This window comes from Notamacropus eugenii, chromosome 5, assembly GCF_028372415.1.
Source record: "Notamacropus eugenii isolate mMacEug1 chromosome 5, mMacEug1.pri_v2, whole genome shotgun sequence".
Taxonomy (NCBI): Eukaryota; Metazoa; Chordata; class Mammalia; order Diprotodontia; family Macropodidae; genus Notamacropus; species Notamacropus eugenii.
This window is the reverse complement of record NC_092876.1, coordinates 306,987,716-307,011,937: the sequence shown is the minus strand read 5'-3', so window position 1 is coordinate 307,011,937 and position 24,222 is coordinate 306,987,716. Positions and strand designations below refer to the sequence as shown.

The window sequence follows — 24,222 nt, the reverse complement described above, 5'->3', positions numbered from 1 at the left end:
TGTCACACAAATAGCGGTCTGTCTTTATCTCTCTCTGTCCAGAACAAAGGAGGGGTAGGCCCACTACACTTGTACTGGTTAGTGTGAGACAGCTGCTTGGACCACTGAGAGGTGTCTGATGTTAGCCATTGCTAGGGCAGGGACGGGGTGAAGAAAAAAAGGAAAACCAAAAGGAAGTTACATAATAATTTTATTATATATTTAAAAGGACTGGCAAGTTGTGCATAATAGATTTGCATCTACTTTTCTATTCTATGTTATGGAAATGCTAATTGTATTTCTTAAGTTTAGAATAAAATAAACTTTTTTTAAAAAAAGTGATTTGCTTAGGGTCACATAGCCTGTGGGTATCAGTGGCAGAATTTTAATGAGGTTCTTCCTGACCAAAGGCAGCTCTCTCTCTGTTCACTCTATTATTCAGTAGACTGAGGTTCAGAGAAATCAAGTACTTTGTGTAAGTGACAGAGGTAGGATTCAGGTGAGGTACTTTCCATCACACATATTTACCTTCATATGTTTGAAGATCTTCTTAATTGTAGGCTTTGGAGCAACACAATATAAGTTAAGTCTTTCATGTCTTAACCTTGGAAGCTACTCTAAGGAAGGATTTTTTTTTAAATTTCTCTTTTCCACCTTTTTTTAAAATTAATTTATTTACTTTCAGTTTTCAACAACCACTTCCATGAGTCTTAAATTTTCTCCCCCTCCCTCCTCCCTGAAGGAGTTTTTTTTTAATCAAATAGAACTGGGTAGCAAAGCATTATTGTAAATGTAAGTAATGATAAGTTTTTATTGACAGCAGCCTTGTTAAGCTGTGAGCTTCTTGTCCGTGGGAATGGCCAGAGATACTCTGAAAGGATTTCCACTTTGCAGGGCAGCTAGGTGGTACAATGGATAGAGCAACAGCCCTGAAGTCAGGAGAATTTGAGTTCACATTCACCCTCAGACAGTTACTAGCTCTGTGACCCTGGGCAAGTCACTTACCTCTGGTTACCTCCAAAAAAAAAAATTAAAATAAAATAAAAGGATTAGGGAAAAAAATAAACATTGAACCAGATGTCAGAAAACCTGGGTCCACCTCTGCTGTTAACCTTAATTGTGAGGCTTTGCACAGATAACTTCCCTAATCATGGGTGCTTCCAACTCTTTTTTTTTTTTCTGTTGAATGATTTTTTTCCCCAAATTTATAACTTCCAACTCTTAAGAATCTATAATTCTGTGTTTCAAGCCCAGCTAACATAGAGGTCTCTTCTTCCTTTGTACAGAATAGGCATTTAGCATACTTGATTAATTTGATCAAGATTATTGACAAATAAAGAGAAAGTTTAAAAAGATCAAGTTGTAGAGTTCACTCTTAAGTGGATCAAATCTGAGCACCCCAAGATTACAACCCTAGTGTCACACACCATTCATGAATATGGAGATAATTTTAATGCCTAGAATATGATGAAGTTATATTCATTCAAATTTGGGGAATGAATAATACTTCCTGTCTTGAAACTGTTGAGCCCACATTAGAAATACTTTAAAAGTCCCTGTTCACAACTTATTCATAGACATTTTTTGGACATGATCAGTGAGGGACTTTGTTTTGCTTGACAAAAATGTGTTTACAAAAAACGTGTTACAGAATGTGTTTGTAACAGGATTGTTACATTGTTATATCAATACAGGGGAGGGGAGAGGAAGAAGTGTGGGGAAGAAAAGGTAGATTTTTGTTAATTGAAAAAAAATGTTTTAAGAACATATTTATAGACAACATTTAGTCCTTGTGGAAAGCACTACATTTTGCAAAATTGAAAGGAGATCTGTGCAATATGTCCCAATGGGTTTATGTTGTTTATTTTTGAAGTCTGAGGTGGTGCCTTTGTTTAACCATTTTCCATCTATCCCTCTCCTTCTACCACCCTCCCTCTCCATTTTCCCTTTACGATGGACACAGCAGACTGGCAGGATTAGTTGCAGCTGCTCCTAGGGTATGTTTCTATGTGCCTATTTCAGTTTGAGTGCAGCTCAGAGCTCTCTGAATGCATGTGAATGGCTCATGGCTTGGGAGACAGTGTTTAGAATTCATAATGAGAATCACTTGATGGATTGTATGTTTGACCAATAGAGCAGTCAGCTTTGGCCAACAGGGAGGAAAACTGTCTTCATTTCAGCCATTGAAGGAGCTATTTTAGCTGTTGAAAGATAGCTTCCCATTACACAAAGGTCCCTATAGCACCATCTGCAAACATAAAGGCAAATGGAGAAACATACGATTTAAATGTAACTTATGCTCACTCATCTGAAAATTATTCATTTTAATTAGGCTAAAGGAATACTAAATATGGAAATAAGATACTTAATGCTCTGAGATTCATGTTGTTGCTGCTTTGGTAGTACATATTGTATATTAAGCAAATTCGCCTTGCAATGAGAAAATACTTCTTTAGTAACAATATGACTTCTAATTACCAAGTTCTCTTTGGCTTGTAAGTTTGTAATTGAAGTAGAGGAGAGTAACTTTATATAGACTTTCCCATTAAATATTTGCCATGCCCCAAAATGTATTTCTCATTCTGCATCTCTAGTCTGTTATCCCTCTTTCATGAGTCTGCCATCAAAGCCTTCATCCAAATTATCAATAAAAAGGCACAGACTCTTGGTCTATTCCACTGGAAACCTCTTGTTTTTTGCTTCTCTTTATATCCAAAGAGCTTACCACAATGCCTACCACATAGTAGGCATTAAATAAATATTTACTGATTCACTGCCACATTGGTATTGAACAGTTAACACTTATTCATTGAATCCTACTCCAGATTTATCTCTAAAGTTAAGATTTAAAGATTAGTTGCCAATTTGTTTAAACTAGCTAAATTAGAGCATGTGCTAATGAGGCCAAGATAAAGGTTTGAGTCCCAAGAGACATTTTATCTTAGCATAGAGGAAACGGATTCACAGCCAGACCACACCCCAGCTCAGACCAAGACTGAGGGTCATAAGTTGTATCAGGCAAAGGAAAAAACAAGACATTGCATCTATTTTTACTCATGGTATGTTTCTATTAATGCAACATTTTTGTACAGAAAATACAGTAATTTTTTAAAATTGTTGTAAATGATAACCTCTAACTTTAACCTCTAGAGGAGATAACCTCTAACTCCTTTGACAAAATTCAGAAACAAAATACATTGTACAGTATGAGGAATGGTAGCTGAGTGACCACTGAGTTCCTAACCCTCTACATTTTCTCCTTCATGACTACATCTGTTCCCATAACTTCAGCTATCACCTCTGTGGCGACGACTCTAAGATCTTTGTCTCTGACTTCCCAGCCATCTCTATTCCTGTGTTCCCAACTATTGAACATCTAGGTGGTATAGTGGCTTGGAGCCAGGAAAGATCTGAGTTCAAATCCTGTCTCAGATACTCACTAGCTATTGCGACCTTGGACATGTCATTTCACCTGTCTGCCTCAGTTTCCTCAACTGTAATATGAAGATCTTAATAATAGCATCTACTTTTCAGGGTTGTTATAAGGATTAAATGAGATGATATTTGTAAAGTGCTTTGCAAACCTTATGCTTTTAAGCTTTATACCTTTTTTCCAGCTTTTTACGCTATATAAAATGCTAGTTATTATTGTCAGTTATTGTGCTACAGATCTTTGAATGTTCTCAAAATCTTATGAAACTCAAATTGTCCAAAACCAGTCTTGTTATCTTCTGATCCCAAACCAGCTCTCCATTCTGATAGATCTGGTCATAATGTATTGATGCTAAAACAAAGGGTGCACACAGTGAGGATTGCCAACTTCTGGCATAAATCAAACCCCATGAGCGATGTGCTTGTCTCATGTCAGCCAAGCTGGCAAAGTGTTATGAGTGGCCCTTGAAAGCTGGGGCTTACCCTGCTTTATGCCCAAGAGGACAAATAGACATGGAGCTTCTTACAAATGCTTCCTTGTAGGTTAAGCTGACTCCAGGTATCTTGAGATTGATCAACATTTATTAAGTGCTCACTATGGGCCAGGAACCATGATGAGTGCTAGAAAAACAAAAACAAAATGAAAGTCTCTGCCATAGAGAAACTTTTGTTCTATGGGGAAGAAAATTCCTATGCATATTAGTGAATACATATCATATAAGTGGGTGTAAAGTAGATACAAGGTAACCTTGAGGAAGTTCCAGCAGCTATAGTTGGGGCAAGGGGTTCATAGAGGAGGTATTTGAGCTGAACTTTGGAGGAAACTATGGGTGCCAAGAGGTAGAAATAAGGGAGAAGTACAGGTCAGGCATGATCTATGCAAACTCTTGGACACAAAAGATGGAATATTACGTGTGAGGAACTGAAAGACCAGTTAGTCTGGGGAAAGGGGCAAGTGAGGTGTCTGGTCCTAGAGAGAATTCAGAGCCACTGGAGTTTGTCCAGCAGGGCAATGAAATGGTCAGATCTGTGCTTTAGGAATATCACTTTAGCAGTCATGTGAACAATAGGAGAGGGAAGATAAAACTTGAGACTGGGATTGTCCCTTCATGAAAGAGGTACAATAAACAAAGACCTATCGCTCAACCCTGTTTCTCCTTTTTGGTGATGGTAGATTTTGTGATGTTTGTCCTATGTGCAAGTCCTTAAAATGGAATAAATATGATCAAATTTATTAGAAAATACTCAGTAGTTTCTTCCTATAGCTTCATCTGTTGTTTTAAAGTGATATGGAGCATATTTTGTCTGGAAAAATGTCATGAGATTGAGAAATCATATTAATTTCTATTCTTTCAAATACCATGTCTCTAGATGTCACTTTAAAATGATAATGATGGGGCGGAGCCAAGATGGCGGAGTAGAAAGACGCACATACACATAGCTCTGAACCCACAACCCATAGAATGGCTACAGGGAAGTAACTCACGGCGAATTCCGCACCCAGAGGCCACGGAACATTGGAGCGAGGGAGATTTCTGTTCCGGAGAGACCTGCAAATCTCTCGCGGGGGGTCCTTCGCGCCGCGGACTGGGCGCCGGGACTGGGAGCTGAGTGCAGCCCTGCCGCGGCCGCGGCACCGAGAGGAAGAGATCCGAGCGGGCTTTGCAGACGGGATCTCCAGCGGCCACGCGGGTCCCTCCACCCACAGAGGGATCTGCAGACCTCTCGCAGGGGGTCCGTCGCGCTGCAGACACAAAGCCCAGCCCAGACCTGCTGCGGCCACGGCTGCGGCACCGAGAGAAACAGATCCGAGCGGGCTTCAGGGACGGGATCTCCAGCGGCCGCACAAGTCCCTCCACCCACAGGTGACAGGGGTGGGTAAGAGAGTCTCTTTGGCGGGTCGAGAGGGGAGTGGGGTGCCCCCATAATTCAGGCCCCCCCCCGGGAGGTAGAAGCTGAGAGGCGGCTGCAGACAGGGGCTCCCCAAGCGGACGGGAGCTTGAATCCATTGCGGAAGGTCTGCGCATAAACCCCCTGAGGGAACTGAGCCTGAGAGGTGGCCCTGCCCCAATCTCAGCACCAGATCATAATCTCATACTGAATAGCAGCCCTGCCCCCGCCAAAAGCCCTGAGGCTGGAAGCAGCATTTGAATCTCAGACCACAAACACGGGCTGGGAGGATCAGGAGGTGAGGTGGGTGTGAGGAAAATATTCAGAGGTCAAGTCACTGGCTGGGAAAATGCCCAGAAAAGGGAAAAGAAATAAGACTATAGAAGGTTACTTTCTTGGCGAACAGGCATTTCCTCCCTTCCTTTCTGATGAGGAAGAACAATGCTTACCATCAGGCAAAGACACAGAAATCAAGGCTTCTGTGTCCCAGCCCACCCAATGGGCTCAGGCCATGGAAGAGCTCAAAAAGAATTTTGAAAATCAAGTTAGAGAGGTGGAGGAAAAGCTGGGAAGAGAAATGAGAGACATGAAGTCAAAGCATGAACAGCAGATCAGCTCCCTGCTAAGGGAGACCCAAAAAAATGTTGAAGAAATTAACACCTTGAAAACTAGCCTAACTCAATTGGCAAAAGAGGTTCAAAAAGCCAATGAGGAGAAGAATGCTTTCAAAAGCAGAATTAGTCAAATGGAAAAGGAGATTCAAAAGCTCACTGAAGAAAATAGTTCTTTCAAAATTAGAATGGCACAGATGGAGGCTAATGACTTTATGCAAAACCAAGAAATCACAGAACAAAGAGAGAAGAATGGAAAAATGGAAGATAATGTGAAATATCTCATTGGAAAAACAACAGACCTGGAAAATAGATCCAGGAGAGACAATTTAAAAATTATGGGACTACCTGAAAGCCATGATCAAAAGAAGAGCCTAGACATCATCTTTCATGAAATTATCAAGGAAAACTGCCCTGAGATTCTAGAACCAGAGGGCAAAATAAATATTCAAGGAATCCACAGAACACCGCCTGAAAGAGATCCAAAAAGAGAAACTCCTAGGAACATTGTGGCCAAATTCCAGAGTTCCCAGGTCAAGGAGAAAATACTGCAGGCAGCTAGAAAGAAACAATTCAAGTATTGTGGAAATACAATCAGGATAACACAAGATCTAGCAGCCTCTACATTAAGGGATCGAAGGGCATGGAACAGTATATTCCAGAAGTCAAAGGAACTAGGACTAAAACCAAGAATCACCTACCCAGCAAAACTGACTATAATACTTCAGGGGAAAAAATGGTCTTTCAATGAAATAGAGGATTTTCAAGTATTCTTGATGAAAAGACCAGAGCTGAAAAGAAAATTTGACTTTCAAACACAAGAATGAAGAGAACCATGAAAAGGTGAACAGCAAAGTGAGGTCATAAGGGACTTACTAAAGCTGAACTGTTTACATTCCTACATGGAAAGACAATATTTGTAACTCTTGAAACATTTCAGTATCTGGGTACTGGGTGGGATTACACATGCACACACGCTCACATACACAGAGACAGAGTGCACAGAGTGAATTGAATAGGATGGGATCATATCTTTAAAACAAAATGAAATCAAGCAGTGAGAGAGAAATATATTGGGAAGAGAAAGGGAGAAATTGAATGGGGCAAATTATCTCTCATAAAAGAGGCAATCAAAAGACTCATTAGTGGAGGGATAAAGAGGGGAGGTGAGAGAAAAACATGAAGTCTACTCTCATCACATTCCACTAAAGAAAAGAATAAAGTGCACACTCATTTTGGTAGGAAAACCTATCTCACAATACAGGAAAGTGGGGGATAAGGGGACAAGCAGGGTGGGGGGGATGATAGAAGGGAGGGCATGAGGAGGAGAGTGCAATTTGAGGTCGACACTCATGGGGAGGGATAGGATCAAAAGAGAATAGAAGTAATGGGGGACAGGATAGGTTGGAGGGAAATATAGTTAGTCCTATACAGCACAACTATTATGGAAGTCATTTGCAAAACTACACAGATTTGGCCTATATTGAATTGCTTGCCTTCCAAAGGGAAGGGGTGGGGAGGGAGGGAGGTAAAGAAGGTGGAACTCAAAGTGTTAGGATCAACTGTCGAGTAATGTTCTTGCCACTAGGAAATAAGAAAAACAGGTAAAGGGGTATAGAAAGCTATCTGCCCCTACAGGACAAAAGAGAAGATGGAGACAAGGGCAGAGAGGGATGATAGAAGAGAGAGCAGATTGGTCATAGGGGCAATTAGAATGCTTGGTGTTTGGGGGGGAGGGGATAAAAGGGGAGAAAATTTGTAACCCAAAATTTTGTGAAAATGAATGTTAAAAGTTAAATAAATAAATTTAATAAAAAAATAAAAAAAAATAAAATAAAATAAAATGATAATGATGTGAAAGTACTTGAAAATTTTTAAATGCTATACAACTGTAACAGTACCATCATTATCAACATCATCAAAACTATTAAGACATGGCCCCTGTAATCTCAAACAGACAACGTTATGGAAACTTACAACGCATCAAAAATAGAACACGGACCGAGCTCAGCACATAGACATTCATTTGTTTTAAAACTCCTTATGTAATTGCCTTTGGGTCTAGAAAAAAAAAAAATCATTGTTCTCATGCTTTTCCGCATTGTCAGAAATTCTCACTCTTAAATTTAAAATGACATGCAGCATGTCTGATATCTTTCAGGTGCTTATGTATCCAAAAGGAAAAGACCTGTTCTTTTGTAATGATGACACCATCAAGATAAATGTGCGGCAAAAACGATTAAGTAGGAGCCACAGTTCACCATAATTCACCTTCCAGTCAACATCCAGTTGAGCAGCCACTAATCTAGTAATCTAGAGCAGAAGTGTCTAATACTGCCATGGGCCACTTACAAGGGCAGCAGAACCAGATATATATTTGGGAAATGCTTAACAAAATAAATAAAAATATACATTTTAAAACTAAGTCATTATCCATCTACAGGGTGACCTCAGTTACTGTTGTGAGTTTGATATCACTGTCACCTATGCTGTGATTATGTTTTTCTTTTTTGTTGAATTTGATTTCACTTGTGTAGGGATCTCCTAGTAAGGAAAATCACTCCATCAATGAAGATAGGCACCAGTTCTGCAATTTATATGTTAGAGCATTGCCTGGGACATGAAGGATTTAAGCGGCATAACAATAGTCCCATAGTCAGTACATGTCAGATGCAGGCTTTGAAACGAGGTCTGTCCTGATTCCAAGTCCAGCTTTCTATACATTCCATCAAATTGCCTCTCAAGTTGTGTGTTTAAAGAAAATCAGATTCGATAGCTAAAAACTCAGGGACAACCAGGTTCTCAATTCCACATTCTAAAGTATTCTTTCTGAGGGAGTCAGTGTTAGTTTTGTTGTGTATTTGGGATGCTAGGGACTGTGTCTCCATAAATTGTTTTTAATAATATTGACTCCACTCTTAACATTTTTAAGGCAGTTTTAAGTTTTCAGAGCACTAATATAATGCTTTATTTTTTCTTTTTAAAATGTATTTATTACATAATAGTTTTGTGTGTTGTAGTCGCCTGTGTTGATGTCTTGTCATTCCTCTTCTCTCTCACTAGACTGTAAGTTTCATGAGGGCAAAAATCTACACTTCATTTCTGCTCTAGTTCCTAGTTCAGTAAAATGTACAGTGAATGTTTGTTGTCTTCAAACAAACAGGCTCCCAGACTACAAGGAGTTGGCAGCCTAGTTAGAAGAAACAAATGAAAATGACTTAGAACATAATAAAAACAAGACGTAGTTTTACCATGCTTTAAACATCCAAGTGAATACAGATTTATATTATTTGACTACTGTATGAGGGAAGAGAAAAGAGTCCTTATGGGGAGGAGGGGGAGGGTAGAGGTTTTCCTGGTCTTCCAGATTTTTCCTTAGATGCCTTTCCCATCAGTGACATTTGAATGATGAGTATTTCTATTTGATGTCTTCTTAGCATCAGTACATTTGGGGAATTCTTTGGGTGAAAAGGCAGCTTTTTTGGGGGGGTGAGGAGGCCAAATGAAAGCATTTTGCCTCTGGCTTTCTCTCTTCTGAAACCCAGATGGCTGCTGGTGGGGAAGAGGCTCCCTTTGTTGTAAAAGAAAATTCCTTTCCAAACCTGGTGGTGTAGCCTGGGGGCCTTTGAGTTAAATCAAAGTCCTGAACCATGGTGTGTTTGCTGGAAAGGCTACGATGAGCAGAGCACTGCTTGTATTTTCTTGGTACTTTGCCCTGAACTGCTTTCTGATCCACTGGGCAGGTTAAGAGGTAGGGATATAGTGATAGTATCCCCTAGAACTGAAATGAATGAAAATTGAGCAAGGATCAGAGGAGATAATTCTAATGAAACAACTGTCCCTGCCTGGCAAAACTCAGTGTAGTCTATAGTTAGACAAACAAATAACACAAATAGAGCAATAAATCCAAGGCTAAATCCTGAACTCAAATATAGGGACATATTGTGTGTAGGGGTAAGCCCAATGAATTGGAAACTCTGTTCCAAGTATTAATGAATCATGAGTTATGAGGCATATATAATTCTGTTTGTAGAGTCCAATGTAGTCAGGATACTCCAAGGACTTTGGAAATCAGAGTTAGTGAATATAAATCAGATGTTAAAAGCAAAAGCTGAGACAAACTACAAGGAAAGAAAGTATTCAGCATATGGCCATTGAAAACAAATGAATCAAAAATTTTGGTGCAGAGGAACATGGCCAAAAACGATGATGATATAATGAATGATGAATTTTAATTGACATTGTTGATAATTGGTTTGAAGACCTAGTGGGACTTTTTCCTCCCCGATTTTATTTTTATTTTCATTTTCAGTCTGTCTCAATTCTCCCTCCCTCCTCCAATCCCAGCCCTATGTTCTATGAATATTTTGTTGTGTCCAGAATTAACCATATTTTGACAAGCTGCATGAACAGTTGTTACGCCGAGCCAACTTCAGCTGCCCCAGAGGAGTTGATAGGCAAGCATAAGCTGGCGTTTCCCAGAGTCCCAAGTTTGAAGGATAAAACTTGTGAAATACCAGATGGTTTGTTTTTCTGTTTTCTTTACGATGCATTATCCCAGGAGATAGAGAAACAATGTTTCTGACAGCTTTATGCAGTCATGCCCTGCTGATTATTTCCCACCTCTGGAGTTATTAGGCCATGATAATTCATCATCTACTAATGATGCTGCTAAATTATTCAAGAAATAATGAATAATTGGTTGACCAAAATACATGGTGAAAATACTGTCAGCACCTTTGCTTCCTCTCTCTTGTCCTATCATCTCCCTATAGGAAAAACTCTTAAAGAAAAACAGAGGCCATGCAGCATAAAGTACATTGTAATTCTTTAAATTCTCTCTGTGTTACTGAAATTTTCGTTTAATAGATACTTAAATCATATAGAAGGTTAAAACTTGATAGTTTCTAACAGGCTATCTAGTCTGATCTTTCTTTCCCATCTCCATTTTTTCTTCCTTCCTTCCTTCCTTTCTTCCTTCCTTCCTTCCTTCCTTCCTTCCTTCCTTCCTTCCTTCCTTCCTTCCTTCCTTCCTTCCTTCCTCCCTCCCTCCCTCCCTCCCTCCCTCCCTCCCTTCCTTCCTTCCTTCCTTCCTTCCTTCCTTCCTTCCTTCCTTTCTCTGTCTCTCTCTCTGTCTCCCTCCCTCCTTCCTTCCTTCGTTCCTTTTTTTTTTTTTTTTAACAAATAAGGAAACTAACTCCTAGAAAGGTAAGTGACTCTCTTAAAGTCGCACAACTCCTTAGTAACAGAGTTGAGACTAGAACTAGTGTTTTTCCCAGTGTAAAATTAACTGTCTTTGATGTGAAAGGGCAGCAGTGGTGTAGTAGAGAATAGAATTTGGAGTCTGAATGCTTGGATTAACAGCTGTGTGATCTGGGGTGACTTATAATCGACCTGTCAGCCCTCAATTTCCTCACTGCTCAAATGGCAATAATTACATCACCTGCTTTACAGGTAGGTGGTTGTGTTTACCAAATGAGGCTGTATATCAAGTACATTGCAACCGTAAGAAACTAAAAATGGCAGCCGTTGTTTTCACTGATATTGTTATCATTATTATTAATAAGAGTTGAACAAATATCTGTGTGCTTTTCTTTGATGTTTAATGTAAACCTTTTTTAAAAAAAATCTGAGTTTTTTGCCTTTTAAACTTGTCTTTGTACCTGTTTTGTTCACTATTTGTGCTTTTACTTTTCTTCATTTCATGGGTTTCTTCTCATAAATTTTCTTGGAACTATGTGCTTCTTATCAAGAGCACTTTAAAATGAAAAGGAGAGGGAGGAAAGAAAGAAAAAAAGGTGACTACCCAGAATGATTAACACTTATGCCACAGAGACTTACAAGCCCAAGGCAGAATAAAGATTAGCCGTGATAATACTCAGTGGTTTACGTGAAATAATTCAAGAAAAACAGTAATAGCATTCACGGCCTAAAGTGTCCATACACCAATTCACTAAATATTGGTAATGAACAAATTGACCTAAAGGTCTTAATACAAAGAGATAAATTCATCTTCATAAGTGTCATAGAGATGACATGCTCTCCACTAGACAATATCTAAGGGGAAAGAGAATAGGACAACTATTTAAGAAGACTTGGAGGCAAAGCAAACATCAGTACACCTGAATTTTTCAAAGACACATGTAGAGGATAGAAGCAATAGTACAAGTAGACCTGAGAATGTACATTCACATAGACAGGCAGCATTCCTATGTATCACAAACAAAATGTTGCAAGAAGAGACAGTCAGATATACCCCATTTAAAATAACTCTAAACTGTATAAAATATCTGGGAGAGATTCATCTGCATAGAGAAGATAGTTTAATCCTTGGGAGTTGCTGAGATCACCAAGTGAAAATAGCATATATTGAGAAAAGGGCTTAGTATATATAGCCTTAGGGGACACCCATTGTTAGCAGGCCTGACTTATTGGATGAAGATCCTGCAAAGGAGACTGAAGAGATGTCAGACGATTGGGATGAGACCCAGGAAAGACTAGTTGTCCTGAAAACCTAAAGAGAAGAAGGTATAAGGAGGAAAGGGTGATCAACAGTGTTAATAGCCTGCAGAGGTCAAGAAGGATGAAGACTGAGCAAAGTACATTAGATGTGACAATTAGGAGATCTCTAGAGGAGAGAAAGATTGTGAACCAAGTGCTGAACTCATTGAGGAAAGAAGGGTGTGTCCTAGAAATCTATAGATTAACAGCTACCAGAATTGATTGGATGTTAAATATGGATTGAATGAAAAAGGAGAAAAGATTACTGAGTGATGGTGATAGAGGGAGAGCCTGGAAGTAGCATTGAGGAGCAAGGAGTAATTCAACTCTGCGAACTCAACCAATGAGTTAGGGAATATTGAGTGAAAGTGCAACCAGCATTGGAAAGAGTGGCCAGGGGAACTGCCATCTAGAGGGTAGTGGGCCTCCGTGAGTGCATGAAAGGAAGAGGGAAGAAGGCGGTGGTCAAAAATAAAACTCTATTGTGGAGGGGAAGGGAGAACTAAAAGCGTAAACGGGAGAGAGGGGGAACCGGATAAAGAAAAATACACAGATAGTAATCATAGCTGTGAATGTGAATAGGATAAACTCTCCCATAAAATGGAGGTGGATAGCAGAATGGATTAAAAACCAGAATCCAACAATATCTTGTTTACAAGAAACATATTTAAAACTGGGATACACACAGGGTAAAGGTAAAAAGTTGGAGCAGAATATATTAGGCTTTGGCTGATGTACAAAAAGCACGGGTAGTGATCCTAATCTCAGACAAAGCAAAAGCAGAAATAGATCTAATCAAAAGAGATAAAGGAAGGAAAGTGTATCCTGCTAAAAGGCACCATAGACAATGAAGCAATATCATTACTAAACATATATGCATCAAGTGGTATAGCATCCAGATTCTTGGAAGAGAAGTTAAGGGAGTTACAGAAAAATAGACAGCAAAACTATACTAGTGGGTGACCTCAATCTTACCCTTTCTGGACTTGATAAATCTAACCTTAAAATAAACAAGAAAGAAGTTAAGGAGGTGAATAAAGATTCTGGATAAGGTAGATATGATGGATCTCTGGAGAAAATTGAATGGGGATAGAAAGGAATATACCTTTTTCTCAGTGGTACATGGCACATATTCAAAAAATGACCATGTACTAGGGCATGAAAACCTCACAATCCAGTGCAGAAAGGCAGAGTTAGTCTTCCTCTTATCTCTAGGACTAAATACAAACTCTGCTATTTGTTATTTAAAGCCCTTCACAACCTGACTCAATCTGCCTTTCCAGCTTTATGCATTACTACCCTTCGTGCACTTTACAGTGCAGCCAAACTGGCCTTCTTGTTGTTTGTACAAGACATCCCAGCTCTCATCTCTTTGCCTTTGCATGCACTTTCTATTCATGCCTGAAATTTAATATTCCCTTCTGACTTTTAGAATTCTCAGTTTCCTTCAAAGCTCAGCTCAAGCGTCACCTCCTTCTTGAGGCCTTTCCCCATTTCCCCACTGCTAATACCTTGTTCTAAAATGTCATCAGTCTGTTAGCATTTACTAAATACCTTCTATGTGCCAGACACTGTGCTAAGCGCTGAGGATGCAGAGAAAGGCAAAAGACAGTCCCTGCCCTTGGGAAGTTTAGAGTAAAATAGGGGGAGATAACTTACAAATAACTATTACATAAACCGGATATGTGCCCGAGATTAAAGAGGTCTGGACAGTGTTCCTGGCAGAAGTTTGGATTTTAGCTGGGGCTTGAAGGGAGCCAGAAGGTAGAGAGGGAGAGAGTTACAGACTTGCGGGGCAAGCAGCGAAAATGGAGTTGGGAGATGAAGAGGTGCGTGCAGAGAACAGTGGGAGACCAGTGTCACTGGATCAAAGTGTGCGTGGAAGGAGAGCAGAGGTGTAAGATATAACAAGACTAGAAAGGTAGGAAGGGACCCGGTTATAGAGAGCTTCCGGAACCAAACAGAGGATTTTGTCCTGGAGGCATAGGGAGCCATTGGAGTTTATTGAATAATGATCAAACTTGTGTTTTTGGTATGATCAAGTTGACAACTGGATGACAGATGGACTGGAGTGAGGAGAGACTTGAGACATTGTAATATTCCAAGTGTGAAGTGATGAGGGCCTGCACTAGAGTGGATGGAGGATCAGAGGAGAGAAAGGGGGTGTGTTTGAGGGATGAAGGCAAAAATGGGACTTCACTGCTAGTTTGGACATGGAGGGGGGAGGGTGAGAGAGTGAGAAATCAAGGGTGACACTGGGGTTTTCTAGCCTGGGTCACTGGGGGGATGGTGGTACCCTGGACAGTAATAGGAAACTTGGAAGACAGGAGGGTTTCAGGGGAAAGGTATGAATTCATTTGTTTCTTGTTGAGTTTCAGATGTCTCATAGACATCTACTTTAAGCTGTTAACTAGGCAGTTCTACTTATATGTGTAAATTTTGTGTCTCCTGATAGAATGTAAGTTCCTTAAGAGCAGAGACTCTTTCATTTTAGCGTTTGTACCCCCATCACCTTGAGCAGTGTCTAAAGAGTAGTTGAGTCTTAATAAATGCTTGTTGATTAAATGGTTAATTTTGACAAAATTTTGTATACTAAATAAGAATGTCAATGTATACCTTCATTTGCATTTTTGACTTATTTATTCTGTCATATAGTAGCCAATGGTGACAAGAAATTACGAAGAAAATGTTATCCTATGTAATTTTGAATGCATTTCTATGAAATTTAATTGACAGGTAAAAGTGACTGACATATGTGGGTTTTGAGGGGAGGAAGGATGGACCGGACTCATGAGACATGTAATTATACCAAGTGAAGTGGACAGGACGCAGAATCACTGTTACCAAAGTTGGACATTGCTATGACTTATTTGTGTGTTTTCTTCTGAAGCTTTTGAGGTACTTCATATAAAGAGGAGTTTAGTGGTTCTGTCTCCAGAGCATTTCTTCATATTGAAAGTCATATACACATATATGTGTACATGTTATATATGAATTCTCTCCTCTCCCCCCAAAAAATAACCTAAGCTTCCTTGAGAGCAGAGATTGTTTATTTTTATCTTTGGGTTCCTATCATCTAGCACAGTTCCTGGCATATAGGTGCTTAAATGTGTACTGATTGATTGGTCAGAATTTTACAAAGGGGACTTCTATGGCTGCTTTCCTTGTGCTCAGACTGACAGTCTAGAAGTTCTCTGTCTCCACTAATAATAGTGGAATGTGGAATGTACAACTGAATTGTGGAGAATGTCTTAACCACCATGTGTTTCCTCCCATTTGCCAACAGCAATCAGAGCTTTTGGCTGAATCAAGTCCAGAAAAATTAGGAGTGACCCAGCAACATCGCCGAAAAGTCGCTTCTTTGAACAAGCAAATTCAACAGAAAACCAAACTTCTAGAAGAGGTTAGTCTCTTTATAATTTTATTTGCTTAAAATGAAACCATTTCCTGGAAGAGGTGAGAGAAGGGGCAAAGAGTCTATTAGCATCAAAAAGGAGAGAGAAGAAAATAACAAGATAATAGGGTGAGATGAGGTCAGAGGGAAGATGTTGGAAGGGAGTTATGGAACATGGGGATAGAATGATGGGAGGACCTTGTAGTTAGGAGGTGGCACACAGGATCCCATCAGAGGAGTTAGTTATTGGAAGATAATGAAAATGTAAAAGTATGAAGAAGCTTATTATGCATGTTAGTTGCTAGTTTCATAAAAATGCTTTTTGCAGAGGACCATGGGAAAGAGAACATTCTTTTCTGAAAAACAAAAACATCAGTTGTTTCTGTAACAATTAATTTTTACCAAAATGAGCTCACATTTGTATTTTGGACTCATACATTTCTCAGTGTTACTCACTTAGCATGTTCAAAAGGTATCATTACAGCAATTGATCCAAACTCAGCTATTCTTTTGTTCAAACTTCTCTTTGACAACTAAGAGTTTTCTGTTTAAAGAGTCTTTCAGTGCCATACTTGAAATGGAAGGAATGTGACAGTTCCCCCAAGAAAGTTATGGAGAAGGAGCAGATTAAGATGAAAGGATTATCAGTATGTCATTTCCCATTTGGTAATATATTTAGAGAGGGAGGCAGCTCTCTGTTTAGAGGAAATCTCATTCCTGTTACTGACCAGTTATCCTGTCAAGGATAAATATGTGTGCACAAATGATTCATTCAAAAATATTTAACACACAAACAGGATTAGATAAACCAGGTTTCAGAATTAATTTTTAAACTCTTTTTGAATACTTTTTAAATATTCTCTTGGGAAAGATAGCTTCCAGATATCATAGCAGAAGTTCTTAATAGATATGAATGTTTGCTTTTAAGTCAAATGCAGCAGACTCTCAAAATTATTTACGTCTTAAGGCTTGAAATTTAAGTAGTAGTATGCTGTAACCCAAATGTTTATAGGAGGGAATAAATCCCATATTTCATTAAGGTGTTGCCATTTCATTTAGAAATAATTGTTTGCTTTTTGATGGCTACTTTTCTGATCTCCATGTGATTATGTAGACGATGTAACTTGTTTTGTGTCATAGACCCCTTCCTGGAATAATGTTTTTAAATGCATAAAATACATGAAATTCCAAAAGAAATTATATTGCCATGTAGTTATCAGAATATTCTTAAAATGAGTGTAGAGCCTAGATTTAAAAACCTTGACATAGACTATTTAATAATAATCAGGGTAGACCATTGGCAATAATCTCTTCAGAGTACCTGCTTCCGTACCCTCAGTATCCAACACATCCCATTATACCTTAACCTGATTGCTAGTCAGTAGTAGGGGTCTGCCCAGTAGTGGGGTATACAGGTGTTCAGGGAAGACTAGTACCTTTGTTGTGAGGGCTGCTTTTCACCTTTGATATCTACCTGATTCACTCAACCCTCACCTGTGGCTCCAGGAAGCTGTAGCATGCATAGCTGCCACACCTGGTAAACCATTTCGGCAGATGGGCTAAACCAGGTTGAGGGTAGCTGAGTTACCTCAGACCCATAAGTGGGTTGGGGGGGTTGTCTATTCCAAGCATGTGGAGGCTTTCCTCAGCAGAATGGGTGGACATGAACAATTTGTTACAATAGCTATGAAGGCAGTTGAAGCAGGCACTGTGGAGCGCTTAGAACTTGCTAGATATCAAAGACACCAACGTCATCTGTTGCATCCTTGACCATTACCAGTCGTCTTGACTCTGTCTTGCTGCTAGACTGTGGTAACTCTGGAAGAGAGAGTGAGGCTACAACTTTGTGCAACTCAGCCTTACTTAAATCCAATGTATGTTCAAGTCAAAAAATATCACCTGTACCATTTTACCATTTTTACCTACCTCAAAGTCCTATGGTGACAGGCAAGTGATGAAGCAGCAGATGCAGATAAACAGGGAGCTGTAGCCACAACCCTTCACACAACAGATATTTATTAAACACCTACTACGTCCCAGGCACCGTAATAAACACTCTAGATACAAAGAAAGGCAAAGACCAGGCCCTCCTTTTAAGCTCACAATCTAATGGAGGAGACAATATGCAAAAATCTCTGTATAAGTAAACTATAAATAGGATAAATTAATCAACAAAAAGGGACTGTCATTAAGGTGTTGGAGGAAGACTTTTGAGAGAAGTTGGGTTCTTATCTAGTACTCGAAGGATTTTAAAGGGCAAGCAGGGTTTTATAGTTTATTCTGGGGATAATGGGAAAGAACCACTGGATATGGAATAGAGGGAGGGATGTGACACAGTCAGATCTTCAATTTAAGAAGATCAGTTTGATAGCAGCTGAGTCTAGAGAATCAGCTTTAGAAATCAACTTTTAAAGAATTTTGCACGTTTCCTAAATCATTTTGTGAAGAGCTTCCTGTTTTGTGCAGAGGGTATTTTTTAACAAAGAAGGTAGAGTTGATGTCCTGGTGCCATTTAAAATGTTAAGTCAATAAAAGATTGCATAGCTTGAAAAAATACTAAACAATTAATTACCTTTTTCTCGGATTTGATGAAATTCTGCATATTTTTCACCATCTGGTCTAGCCCATCTGTCATAAGTAGTTAACCAAGTAACATTTTTTCCAAATGGACTAAAGCTGTCATTTCCCAATCAGTTCAGACAGTGTGGTGTAATGGAGAAAGCCTTGGTTTTGTAATCCAACAACTTGGCTTCAAATCCTGCCTCTGACCTGGGAAATTTACTCTTTCTGGGCCATTCTATAAAAAGAGTTGGATGGACCAGGTGGCCTTCAGGGGCCCTTCCAACTCTAGAACTGTGATCTTATGAACTGTGTTTTGTGGTTTGTTGTTCATTCATTTCCCTTGTGTCCAGCTGTTCGTGACCATCTCTTGAAAGTCTTTAAAAGCATTAAATAACACTCTAAGCAATTAGATTAAATTTCCTCCACCATCCTCTCCAAGGCAGTGCAGTACCCAGGAAAACAAGCAGTGCCCTGGGCATCATGAGATCTAGGTTTTACTTTCAGATCTGTCACTAACTTATTATTGTGTGTCTTTGGTCAAGTCAAGTTTCATTTTTCTCATCTGTTAATAAAAAAAAAAAGGTTGAATTAGACTGTCCCTAAACCCACTTTTGGTGCCAAATTTCTGTGAATTTATTAGTTGCTGTGGCAAAGAAGAACAGGTATAAAAAAAAAAAGAGTATTTTGTGGGCATTGAGTTTTGTGTTATTTTATTTTGCAAGTAAGAACAAATCTTGGGAGAATACATCCAACAGGATAACCTTACAAATAAGCTCAAAATAATCTGCATTGACCTACAGGGACACTACTGACTTCATTCCAGTGCAATTGATTCTGAAGGTTTTTCCCTCCTCTTTGTTTATTGGGAGATTTAATGACATTAGAAAAAAAACACTGACTGTCTTGAGAGTCAGTGGACTCTGGGCCTGAATCTCAGCTCTCTTACTACTTATGTGCGTGAACTTGGTCAAGTCATGTAAAATTATCTACCTCAGTGTCATCTTCTGCCAAATGGGTACAATAATGCAATCCTACCCCACCTGCTAGAAAGGATATTGTGAATATCATTTGTAATAAGGACGTTATAGTGCTTTGAAAGGTATTAAACACTATGCAAATGTAAGATGTCATTCTGCAAACCACTTTTTTGCTTTTCTTAACCTCTGCATCCTTTATAGTTGCAGGCCAAGTGTGCAGACTTACAAGCTAAGTATGATGAAGCAAAGACAAAGCTGTCAGAAGTAAGTGTCTTTCCTTTGGCTTTTGAAAAAAATTGTTCAGCCACATATTTGGCACAAGGGACTATCAATGACTTTTGATCCATCAATAAGTATTTAGTGATTTTATATTATACAGAGCACTGAGTTAGCTGGTGCAGAAGAATTATAAAATAGTAGATATGGTCTAGCTAGGATAGATCTATATGAAATACCTATGAAAAGTAAAGGACTGCAAGAAAGTGTATTACAAATGTCAGGAGTAGTAGAGATATTGGGTGCTCTAGTGAATTAGAATGGAGAGAGGTCGCTAGAGGCTGGAGAGAAGGTATCATAGAAGTGGTATTTCAGCTGAGCCTTGAAGGATGGGTTTGGAGAGGGTTTGGAGAGGCAGAATAGAGGAAGGGTAGGCACCTAGGCTAGGGGACCTCTCATAATACACACATAGCTGAGGATCTAAGAGAAGTAGAGAGCATAGACTCTTCCCTCAAAAAGTTTACTGTCCAGTGAATTCATTAAAAGAGAAAACCTGTTTACTTTTGGAGTTGTCAGACTTTAAACATATATATATCTCATATAGAATCATTGAATATTCTAACTGGTTTTTAAAAATTGATAAGAGGTGATTTTTTAAAAGTGCATTGTGACCTATAATATTAGTTTGTATTAGATTAAATGATTGTTTGAGTTACAAGTATCCTAAAGTTACCTGACCAAGAATTTGCATCCCCTGGATCTCTATTTTTCTTCATTGTAATCAAGGTGAAGAAAAGAGGGGAAAAAATCTGTTAATAGCACATCTATTTTCTTATAAAAATAGTTTAACTCTGATGAAATAATACTTGGTGGTTCTCATCAGACCCCCTTCATTCCTTCCATGTGCCAGAAACAAATGAAACTTGTCCCTGAAGTTTTGGGAAAAAATGTGAACTAAAATGTTCTGCTCTATTTCTAAGAACAGATTGAAGTAACTCAGTCTTTGACTGAGATCATTTAATTCTACATGTAATCTCTTTCCAGATCATTGGTAGGTATTTTGCTGGCTTGGTTAGTTCTCCAAAAGGGATGGGGAACCTGTGTCCTTAAGGCCTCTAGGTCTTCAAGTGCATTCCTTTGACTGAATCTAAACTTCACAGAACAAATCCTCATAATAAAAAGATTTGTTCTGTATAACTTGGACTCTGTCAAAGGCTGAACCCAAGGAGCTAGAAGGCCATAGGTTCCCTGCCCCTGTACCTGGGAGCTTGAGTGGAGAGATTTAAACATTTTTCAGACTCACTGGTGCTGAGCCACTGTTCTCCATATTCACCAAGGATCAAATGAAAAGAAATTTATTTTGATTTACAGCAGAAAGGTTTTAGATTGGTCATAGAGGAAAATTTCCTGATTATGAATTGAAAATTATTAGAGCCTGTAATTAAGGGAGATAATTAAGGGATACTGGAACATCCCTTTCCTGGGGCTTTTAAAATGAACATGTCTTGGAAACTGTGGGGTATTCTTGCCCAGAGGCAGAGGATTGTACCTCACAACTCTTCAAGGATCTTTCAGTCCTTGGGCCTTAGAATCTTGGGTCCAAGGGGAAATGTATAACTTCAACCACACAAAAAGCTATCTGCTTAATGATAAAGCCAAAGTAAGAAAAGTAGTTTCTGGATTGGGAGGTGTGTGTGGAGGTGGTGGGGGCAGTAGGATGGGAGGATAGGAAGCTTTATATCAAAAATAGTGTTTTAATAATAACCGTGCTAGCATCTGAGAATGTCCTCCAAAGAAGCAGTCTCTGGGTTAGAAAGGGATCAAATAAATGGTGCATTCATTTCAGGGTGATTTACACTCTCCAGCCTATACACTGTTGAGTCAGAGAGTTATTTTCAGGATCTGATTTGATCTGCTTTTAGAAGTGCTTCTTTCAGTCTTTGTAGCCTAGTCTCTTATGTACTTTAGAGAGAATGCAGAATTCCAAGAAACCTCATATTCTGCAAGAGTCACTTTGAAGGACATCAGAAAACAGATGCAATCTGTGAAGGAATTCCCCATGTAGTCTGTTAAAGAATTCCCCAAATAGCAATAGCTGGAGAGTATGGATTTCTGCAGGCAGCCCGACCCATGGTAGCTCCCACGACTCCTCATAGTCCCTCCCACCATTCTTGCATAGCTGGACAAGATGGCTCTAGGCCATCGCCACCACCACACTGTGATAGTAGGTGCGAGTGACCAATCCCCCTGGCAATGTGCTCCAGTTCTACTTTCCATTAGCTCCAGACCTAAACAGTGAAGTCTACAAAAGAAATACTATGAAAAAAAACTAAGATAAAATAAATAAAATTGGAAGTCAGGCCAGTCAACAAGCATTCTTTAAGCACCTTCTAGGTGTAATATAATGCCACTTGACTTGAATTTTAGTACAGTGCTGGTGAGTCTTTTTTAGGTCCCAAGAAACCTTGCCAGAAGACCTGGAATGGCATTAACTTCTTTTCATGGTACTGTGTCTTTGGGCTCCTGGTGTTCTGAAATGAAAACATATTTCTTCTTCTCTTTTTTAATGTTTCTTTATTTTTAGTTTTCAACATTCATTTCCACAAAATTTTGAGTTCCAAATTTTTTCCCCATCTCTCCCCTCCCCCCACCCCATAATGCCTTGCATTCTGATTACTTCTTCCCTCATGGGCAGCTAGGTGGTAAAGTGAATAGAGCACCAGTGCAGGAGTCAGGAGGACCTGAGTTCAAATGTCACCTCGGACACTTGACACTCACTAGCTGTGTGCCCTTAGCCAAGTCACTTAACCCCAATTGCCTCATCCTGGGTCATCTCCAGTCATCCTGATGAATATCAGGTCACTGGATTCAGATGGCTCTGGAGGAGAAGTGAGGCTGGTGACCTGCACAGCCCTCGCTCCCTCAAAACAAAGTCAAGTGCAAGTCATGTCATCATTTCTCTGATGGCATGGTCTTCTTTGGCAATGAAGGATGAACACACAGGGCCCAGGCATTGTGCTAGGTGCTAGGGCTACAAAGAAAGACAACAAACAGTCTCTGCTCTCAAGGAGCTTGTGCTTTAGGAGAAAAGTTACAGAGTACAGGCTTTTCAGTTAAAGTAAAAGCTAGATGGAGCTCCTCTAAACTCTACCTAGGTCATGGTAAATTTGCACTCCCTATCTCCACCCCAGCTCCCAGATCTGGTGGGAGGTTCAGTCTCCCTGTGAGCCTGCTTTGTAGTTCTGGAAGAGCTGAAGAACATTTTCCTGTTCCTTGTCCTCCTTCATCCTCCACTAATTAAGGAGAGTGGTTAGCTGAAGCCCTTGCTCCTGCAGACTGAAAAATAGTAGTTTTCATTCTCCTATACATTTTGTTTCAGTGAATGTCCCAGCCATAGTTAAAAAGACACACAAGGGGAAACTCTCGCCTTAGTGTTTCAGAGCAGCAAATAAAGCAACTTGGCAACTGCCTAAAATAATTTTTGTGTACCCTTATGAAGACTATAAGATCATCCTTAAAAATAAATAGCTCAGTTTATATTCCTGAATTTTACCAGTTACTTTCCTTACAGTAAACCTAGGACATACAGTGGAAAGAATGCTGGATTTGGAATCTGACCACCACGGTTCAGATTATGACTGACACTTCCTACCTCACTTCTCAGAATTTCATCTTCCTCCTCTGTAAAATCAGGGTATCAGACTAGAGACCTCTAAGGTGCCTTCTAGCTCTGAATATGTGGTTCCCAGGTAGGCAGTCCAATTATTATTGACCCCATTTTACAGATGAGAAAACTAAGATCCTGAGAGAGTGATACCTAGTGTCCATGTCTAGCTAATAAGGGTCAGATTCAGATACGACCCCAAATTCAAAATGAGTCTTTGACTTTTAATTCCACACTGTGTTTTATATGCCACACTATGTCTCATAATAACTTTTTCCACATAAATTGGGGAATGCAGTGTTCCTAGCCTTTATATTTGGTTTGCTACCTATTAGTTATTTCACTATCTAAAGCAATTACTACAACTTTTCAGTCTTCCTAGAATGAGCTAGAAACAGTCTGGTTTGTGATTTTCAGTGTTATTCTGTCATCCTTCCCCCTTTTATTGCCTGGCATTTTCAAAGTCACCTTGCAGAATGATTTCTGAGGCCAAATTTGGTGTCATCCAGTTGAAAATAAGACAAGTTTTATTAATTCCACAGTGCCAAAGTGAGAAGAGAGTATGGCAGGATCTCCTTACTCCCCCAAACCCATGAAAATGACATGGCCATTGTCTTCCACAGGTAAAGAGTTACAGTGAGAAACTGGACCAAGAATTGGCAGCCCTCGAGAAAATAGAATCCCAGGCTGATCCAAGGCAAGTTTCCTCCTAACTTGATTGTGAATCCATTTAGGTTTTGCAGCATGCTAATTGTAGGATTGTCAGTGACTAGTTCACCTAGTTATTTTGAGCATGGTACTAATGATGCTTAGGCCATGGTTTTTATTTCATGTGAGGCCATTAGCTTGATTCTGCTTCATGGACCCAGACTGTGCCCCTTCTACTTTTTTTTCCCCTCCCTATGTAGAACCATGCCAGAAGTTTCTCAAGGATAATTTTAATATGTTCTAATTCTAAGAGACAGAATGGAGGGCCAGCCTTGAAGTCTGACAGAC

General features: G+C 39.5%; 1 protein-coding gene across 2 annotated transcripts in view; it reads left to right on the top strand.

Annotated features, from left to right (window-relative positions):
• The window catches only part of CCDC93 (CCC complex scaffolding subunit CCDC93), a 122,985-nt gene that overhangs the window by 63,501 nt on the left and 35,262 nt on the right, over positions 1-24,222 (top strand). For both annotated transcript variants that reach the window (XR_011967849.1, XM_072613295.1), the window contains exons 12-14: positions 15,700-15,816; positions 19,548-19,610; positions 23,850-23,923. Coding sequence is in view for 1 of the 2 variants with exons in the window: in XM_072613295.1 (XP_072469396.1) it covers positions 15,700-15,816; positions 19,548-19,610; positions 23,850-23,923 (254 nt within the window). In the remaining variant the exon portion in view is untranslated. The remainder of the gene's footprint in view (positions 1-15,699; positions 15,817-19,547; positions 19,611-23,849; positions 23,924-24,222) is intronic.